General features: G+C 48.5%; 5 protein-coding genes across 5 annotated transcripts in view; 3 read left to right on the top strand and 2 right to left on the bottom strand.

The window, feature by feature from the left end:
• Nucleotides 1–171, top strand: part of COCSADRAFT_78833 (uncharacterized protein) — a gene marked incomplete at both ends in the record, with an annotated part of 967 nt that extends 796 nt beyond the window's left edge. Inside the window, one exon of the mRNA XM_007696601.1 lies at nucleotides 21–171. Coding sequence (XP_007694791.1) covers nucleotides 21–171 — 151 coding nt within the window. The remainder of the gene's footprint in view (nucleotides 1–20) is intronic.
• A 1,552-nt stretch (nucleotides 172–1,723) lies between these two features.
• On the top strand, nucleotides 1,724–3,839 carry COCSADRAFT_177223 (uncharacterized protein). Its single transcript, XM_007696600.1, has 2 exons — nucleotides 1,724–2,733; nucleotides 2,794–3,839. The coding sequence occupies exons 1-2, from the start codon at nucleotides 1,777–1,779 to the stop codon at nucleotides 3,391–3,393; spliced, it is 1,557 nt and encodes a 518-aa protein (XP_007694790.1). The 5' UTR covers nucleotides 1,724–1,776; the 3' UTR covers nucleotides 3,394–3,839.
• A 38-nt stretch (nucleotides 3,840–3,877) lies between these two features.
• Nucleotides 3,878–4,404, bottom strand: COCSADRAFT_210347 (uncharacterized protein). The gene is made up of 2 exons (XM_007696599.1): nucleotides 4,001–4,404; nucleotides 3,878–3,923 (listed from the first exon to the last, which is right to left on the bottom strand). The coding sequence occupies exon 1, from the start codon at nucleotides 4,374–4,376 to the stop codon at nucleotides 4,143–4,145; it is 234 nt and encodes a 77-aa protein (XP_007694789.1). The 5' UTR covers nucleotides 4,377–4,404; the 3' UTR covers nucleotides 3,878–3,923; nucleotides 4,001–4,142.
• A 184-nt stretch (nucleotides 4,405–4,588) lies between these two features.
• On the top strand, nucleotides 4,589–5,419 carry COCSADRAFT_32180 (uncharacterized protein). The gene has a single exon (XM_007696033.1). It carries the CDS (start codon nucleotides 4,609–4,611, stop codon nucleotides 5,404–5,406), a length of 798 nt encoding a protein of 265 aa, XP_007694223.1. The 5' UTR covers nucleotides 4,589–4,608; the 3' UTR covers nucleotides 5,407–5,419.
• A 1,443-nt stretch (nucleotides 5,420–6,862) lies between these two features.
• Nucleotides 6,863–7,231, bottom strand: part of COCSADRAFT_75808 (uncharacterized protein) — a gene marked incomplete at both ends in the record, with an annotated part of 29,683 nt that continues 29,314 nt past the window's right edge. The window contains one exon of the mRNA XM_007696598.1: nucleotides 6,863–7,047. Within this exon, the coding sequence (XP_007694788.1) occupies nucleotides 6,863–7,047 (185 nt within the window). The remainder of the gene's footprint in view (nucleotides 7,048–7,231) is intronic.

Raw genomic sequence — 7,231 nt, 5'->3', positions numbered from 1 at the left:
AAGAAGACGAAGCCGACGAGGAAGCCTGGGTTGACCAAGAAGATGAGGGAGGAGAGACTAGCCTGGTGCAAGGAGCGAGAGAAGTGGACTCTTGAGGATTGGAAGAATGTTATATGGACAGATGAGACCTCTGTAGTCCTTAATCACCGCCGTGGAGACTATCGGATCTAGAGGAAATCTGATGAAGCTTTTCTGCGCAGTACTATACGTGAGAGGTGGAAAGGCTACTCTGAGTTCATGTTCTGGGGGAGCTTCTCATATGACAAGAAAGGTCCTTGCCACTGTTGGCAACCTGAATCAAGAAAGCAGAAGGAAGAAGCTCGTAAGGCTATTGAGGCTCTTAACCAAGAGCTTGAAGCTGAGGCTAGAGCTGAGTGGGAACTGAATACTGGAGTTAGAAGGCTAGGCCTACGTACGAAGCCTGGTAAGAAGCTAACTTAGAAATTTACTGCAGATACAGGTAAGCTTACTCGTGGTAAAGGAAATAGTATTGATTGGTGGAGATATCGCGCTGAAATATTAATACCTAAGCTTCTGCCTTTTGCTTAAGAGTGTAAGAAAGAGAGGCTATATACTCTCGTTCAAGAAGATAAAGCTCCTTCTCATGCGCATCACTCACAACAGAAGGTCTTTAATATATTTGAGGTAGCTAGGCTACTCTGGTGCGGTAATTCACCTAATCTTAATGCAATAGAGTGCTGCTAGCCATATATGAAGAGGCTTACTACGAAAAAGGGAGCTCCAAGGAGTAAGGTTGAAGCTATCAGAGCCTGGACGAAAGCTTGGGACGAGCTACCTCAGTAGAAGATTCAAGAGTGGATTAAAAGAATACCAATTCATATTCAAAATATCATTAGATTAGAAGGTGGCAATGAATATAAAGAGGGTAGGAGAACAGGAAAGGGCACTGAGAGGGAGGCTACAGCTGTAAAGGCTATCAAAATTAATGTAGATAATGAGTGGGAGGATATCAGTGAATAAGCTGTCAAAACAGCAAATGCCAAGACCTGCGGTGCGTCAGTGCGCTGCCTACCCCTGTCGCGAAGACTTTTGACGCGCTCCTCCGTAGGCCAGGCACGAATCCACAGTGCCAAGATTGCATACTGCACGCCTTAGCCGTATCCCGCGCAACCCGCAGCGCCTGCACTTAGGGGAATAAAATCGACCCGGCTCCACTCGACTAGGGGTCGGCAGTCAACTCCCGCGTTGTTTTGGACGCAGGGGAACGCCAAGGAGTAGTCAAAACCCCAAACTCAAGATACCTGCTTTTCATCTTCTCTTCTCTCTCGCCAGGTCCATGGTCTACGGAATTTGTCGGGATGTAGTCGGCGAGGTGATTTCTCGGCTGCATCCAAGAACATGTGGGACAAGGGGGCTGTCAAGCAAATCCCCAAGGTCATTGACTCGAGCCTCGTATTTGGGTAGCTTCGCCGCGGCGGAAGTGGGTGCAGCTCCACCTGCATAGTGCAACGCTCTCCCATGTGGCACAGCAGGGACTTGAAGCACCAATGATGGGGAGGCCAAATGTGGAACTAAAGTGGAGCATACTAAAGTGCAAAATATTCGAAGAATACGCGCTACTCCTCTTATCGCCAAGGATTGATTGGTGAAAAAAAGCCACTGACCCCGAGGAGGATGGATCGGCTTTGATGTGGCATATGTAAGCGTTGGACAGGAGCATTCATAATATAGGAGTCGACCTCGCCAGAACGTCGTCCTATATCTGCTCCCGTCACTGTGCAGGCTGGGTGTCGACAAGTCACCGAAAACATCACCATGGACCAGCAATCCGGCGCGGCCCAAGGCCAGACGTCAATATTCTCTTTTGCGAGCATCATTTGGCTGGTTGTGGCTTGGATCGGCTATCGAATCGCAATCGCGCTTTACAACATCTCGCCTCTTCACCCCCTCTCCCGATTTCCAGGCCCTAAGATTGCTGCTGCATCCTACCTCTACGAAGCCTACTACGACTGGTGGCTTGTCGGGCGCTATGGTAAAGTCATCTCGCGTATGCACGAGAAGTATGGCCCAATCGTGCGCATCAACCCCGACGAACTACACTGCTCCGACCCCGCCTTCACAGACGAGATCTACGCTGGACCGGGACATGTTCGAGACAAATGGCAGCACCAGCTGAACACTGGTGGGGCTGGCCCTGTCTCGGTGACTGGATTCTCCACGGTTAACCATGATCTGCATCGTGCGCGAAGGGCGCCGCTGAACAAGTTCTTCTCGCGTCAGCAGATGCTGAAATTAGAAGGCGAGGTGCACGAATTCGCATCCATGGTCGCAAAGAAGATGCTCAGGTCAGCCGGCAAGGGTGAATTCGATGTCAAGGAAGCGTTCAACTGCTACACAGCCGATGTCATCTCTCAGTATGCTTTTGGTGAGCCCATGGGATTTGTGGCGCAAGAAGGTTGGGAGCCCAACTTCGCCACATGGGTCAAGTCGTTCTTCAAGAGTGCCTACATGATGCGCCACAATGCCTTGGGCCGCAAGATGGCCCAAGTGCTTCCCTTCATGGCCGACTATCTGGGCGAAGACATCAAGGCAGTAATGAAGGTCATGAACGTGACAATTCCACAGTACGTCGCGCAGGCGCTGAAAAATCCCGATAACGGACGTGTTTTTGCCGAAGTCATGGGTAAAGATAAGTCCATGTCGGAAGAAGAGAAATACCGGTACAATGGCGAGGGCTTTAATTTCCTGCTTGCGGGTACTGAAACAACTGCTGTTAGTTAAACTAGGTTTGAGGAGCTGATCACAAATACAGCAGTACTAACCTCGTTTTAGGCCATTCTCACCGTCTTTACCTACTGGGCCCTCGCCAAGCCAGAGATTAATCAAAGGCTGGCATCTGACCTTGCACAAGCCGGTATTAGCACACAGAATCTCAAATGGGTTGAGCTTGAAAAGGTTCCTTATTTCTGGGCCGTGTTGCAAGAGTGTCTGCGCATGATGCCTGGCGTATCGCATCGGTCGGCCAGAATCGCGCGTGAAGAGGACTTGCACTACATTTCGGCAGACGGAAAGACGGACTTTGTGATTCCTCGGGGCACACCCATTGGCATGACATCCATGATCAACCACTGGAACACTGAGCTTTTCCCCGATCCAGACGAATTCCTTCCTGAACGCTGGCTACTGGAGGATGGTACGCAGAACTATTCGCTGCAGAAGAAGCTGATTGCGTTTGGAAAAGGCAGTCGCGCATGCATTGGCGAGCAGCTGGCATACTGTGAGCTTTACATCATGTGCGCATATATGGTGCTAGATGTTCATCCTAGGGCCAAACTGGTTGATACCGTCAAGGATGACATTTCATATGACCACGACTTGATCGTGGCACAGACGACCAAGGGTTCAATTTCTGTTCGCATCGCTGTGAAGTAGGTAAATACTTGGGTCGTGACGGCGCGGAGGAGCCCGTCACCACTGTACTAGTTGTGTTGATGGATTGAATAAGCAACATCTGATTCTTGCGCGAACGGCGAGTCGAAGCCGGGATTGCAGAAGAGTGCATGGTGTGCTGGAATGAGAGGGCAGTTTGTGTAGTGGGGTGTGTGAAGGAGGCAGGAGCGACTAATTTGGTGGTTGACGATTTTCCTGTAGGCTTCTTGGCAAGGGAGACGCAGCACCGTTGGGTGCGAAGATAGGGAGTGATCTTTGGCGCCACAGAAGCATAGCATGCAATGTTCTGCAAGTTATTCGCGGTGATCGACCAGCGAGCATTATGAGCAAGGTCCTGATTTGTGTAACATCGTGCCACCAATGGAATGCAGGCCCATCTGCCAGGGTCATTGTCCTTTTTTATGCAACCATTGGCACAGATTCAAGCGTATTAAAATAGTGTGATTCGTATACAGTGATTCCGTATGCAGTGGCTATTTCCTTAATATGTGGGTAGAGTCATGTCGCACATGCTTTGCCCACGTGACCCATCAATTAGTATATCTGGTCACGTGAGCTACACGAAATCAAAGATGATTGATGAACATACCCGACTACTCGCCAAGCTTTGTGCTTTCTGCATATAAATGCAGCAAGCTTTTCCTTGGCCTGTTATGTATGGCTCATTGTAGGAAAAGATTCAAGACGCAGAGTCGGAACGTGCCATTGACCTTCTTGAGCAATTGGCGTCTCTACTGTAATTGCAATAGACTGCCACATCGCGCGCCAAGAAGCCGTTCACACCGTTCGGAACTTATCGTGGTGCAGACGCAGATCCTCATGGCAATGGGAAACATGTTCCGAGACGCGTCATGCGCGTTTGGCGTCTCCGGCATCCAGCTTCGATCAGCAAATGGTCCAGAGGGGTGATTGTGCGATACTGGCTGGGGTATGTCCAGCCGTCTTTTGACATTGGCTGTCCCCATGATGTGGATTGAGGCATTTAAGTACACACATGCGCATACTGTACATGGCAAGGAGCCATCGTCGACATCGATAGAAAGGCGTCCGCTGCACAGCCCCCTCTTGGCATCTCGATTCCAGACGGTTCTTGCCGCTAATCTGGCCATGGGCCGACCCTTCAAATGCCTGGCCACGTTCTCTCTCTGAACCTGCGAAATCTCACCTTCTAGCGTCAGAGGACCTGGCCCGGACCCAATGGTTCAAGATGTCTTCTCGCTTCACAGCATCGTCGCCGACGATAAGCTGAGATTTCCCTTTTCTCTCAAGGACTACCAGCGCTACATCTTTGGCGACGGCCGATTGGCCCATCGCTTCGGCACGGACCTCGCCAAGGCCTATATTCCCACCCTCCCCGGTCCTATAGACGACTTCGCTGTTGCCGTCTTATCCGACCAAGTTCCCACGGCCACTCACAGCCTGCGCGACCATTTTGTTGCCTACCTCAATCGCCATCTGGTAGCGAATAATGCCACTCCCGCTCTCAAACTCGACTTTCACCATGCGGGCCTCTCCGCAGAACTAGCTCGGGTCGGTCCGCCCGCCAGCACCATCTACCATATCGACACCAAACGTCTCCAGAACCGTACTTTGATTGTCCTTGCGGACATTCGAACGAGTCAAGATCGAGAGGATGAAATAAGGCGCTCGTTTGCTGTCCAAGGCATCACCACCGTGTTTGCCTATCTCGCAGCCCTCAGTGATTCTGCCACCACAGTCGCCCTCTCCAACCTCCTCTCGTCTGTCATCAGTCCCTCTATGAAAGATATCGAGGCCATTACTCAAAGACCACACTTTTTCATGAATCAATGCTTTGTCAAATTCATATTAGAGAGGGATAACGTCGACTTTTGCCAGTTCATCAGACGACAAGACGACCATTTCGTAAGACTATTGCTGGACCACGCTATTTATAGCAATTACTATAACGATGAAGAGCACACGGATAATATTCGATTTCTGCTCTGGGAGGTCCAGGCACGTGAAAGTATATAAACAAACCAAGCCCTATAGTCAAATATTCGCTATAAGAATCAAATTAGAACCTATGATAAATTCTGCACCCTAGTTGTTCTCGCCATGGTCGAGACTAGTATCAGGAAAAATCGTAGGCGAAACCCGTGTCACACTCCAGTTTGTTCTCTCAAAAAGTCAACAAAACCTTACTTTCATCGATTTTTCTTGACTTAGTAGTTGTTGAATAGGAGTTGTATTCGCTGTAACTCAGGCCTTTCGAAGCGACGTAGATACAAAAGATTTCTCAGAACTTTGCAGTGATCGGATGCGAGAAGAACCCATAAAGAAGGCTTCTTCGGCACCAAAACTCAAACAACTCGTCCCTGAGTAATCCGTCTTTAAACAACTCGTAACATGCGTCTAGATCTAATAGATGCAAATTTCCCGAATCAAATGAGCCCAGGTGATGGATGAATGTTGAAATCCGCCGAGCTATGCACTGGGCCACCTACCCAAGAAGCTAACGTTGATTTCCATACCATCGCAGCCATCACGCTTTGCAATCGTCAATTTACCGCATCCACCAGCAGTACCGCAAGTGCGGTCGATATCAATGCTGCAGCTAGTAAATACACCGACGTTGACCAGGCCGCCGTTACCAAATCTCACTAGTCCTTAGATGTTTGTTCTTCCTTTAACGTGTTTTACAAGCGAGCGGCGCGTACAAGCGAGCGGCGCACCCCACTAACTTTGCACACCTCTCTACGTATACAGCTCTACCATAACTGAATAAAATTTATGTATATTAAGGTAGTAGATTAAATACTATCTAAAGTATCTTTCTTACATGTACGCGAATTATGGTTAGTTGTTACACGGGGTTAGGATCTATACTTCTCTTGCCAGGTCCCACACTAAGGCCGGTGAGCTTTACGCTAGTGTTCCGTGAAAGTTATCTAGCGAGACAGTGGAGTGGCGTGCTTAATAAGAAGAGACAACAGGTTCGACAACTATTAGTTTATATTGTTATAAACCAACAGGTAATAATCTTATTAAGTAAAGTAACTAGTAAGAAAGTATAATTTGAGTTGACTACAACGAGAGTAATAATGAAATCTATCTATCCTTATATCCTTATTGCTTCTAGTCCTGCTATTACTGCCATTATAACTTCCAACGTCTTGGCCTAATGTCCCTAATAGCTGCTATTAGAGGATTACTGCCATTATATACTAGCGCCTAACGGTCGTCTTAGCGTAATGTTAATTACGTAATCCTCGCCCCGCGGTAATTATTACCTTATAACATGGACGTCCGTAGGCCTTTAGCTATCTCGTTATTTATTAAGAAGAGAATCCTTCTTATTACTTGTAACATTACCTCCCCTCTTAGAGCTATCTGTTACAAGTAACAAGAAGGATTCTCTCCTTGACAAATGACGAGATGGCTGAAGGCCTATGGACGTCCACGTCAGAAGGTAATGATCATCGCGGGGCTAGGTCACGTGATGTGCCATCCCGCCAAGGGCAACCATCCGAGGGATGGCAGGACGCCTTGGGATGGCAGCCATCCCCAACATCACAACCATCCCAGGGATGGCAGGGAAGTAAGGGATGGCAGGACCAAAGGCAACGGATATAAGAATGGGTTGGATTTCATTATTACATTCGTTGTGGTCAACTCAAATTGTACTTTCTTACTAGTATCCTTACTTAACAAGATTGTCACAAGTTAGTCTATCAAATAGATTAGTCTTGTCAAACCCTCCTTAAGCACGCCAACTCCACTGCATCGCCAGACAAGCCTCACGGAACACTAACGTAATACTCACCTGCCTTAGTGCGGACCAGGATAGAGAAGTATA

The sequence above is a fragment of the Bipolaris sorokiniana genome, assembly GCF_000338995.1.
Source record: "Bipolaris sorokiniana ND90Pr unplaced genomic scaffold COCSAscaffold_1, whole genome shotgun sequence".
Lineage (NCBI taxonomy): Eukaryota > Fungi > Ascomycota > Dothideomycetes > Pleosporales > Pleosporaceae > Bipolaris > Bipolaris sorokiniana.
The sequence above is the reverse complement of the archived record's forward strand: the minus strand, read 5'-3'. Positions and strand labels throughout refer to the sequence as shown.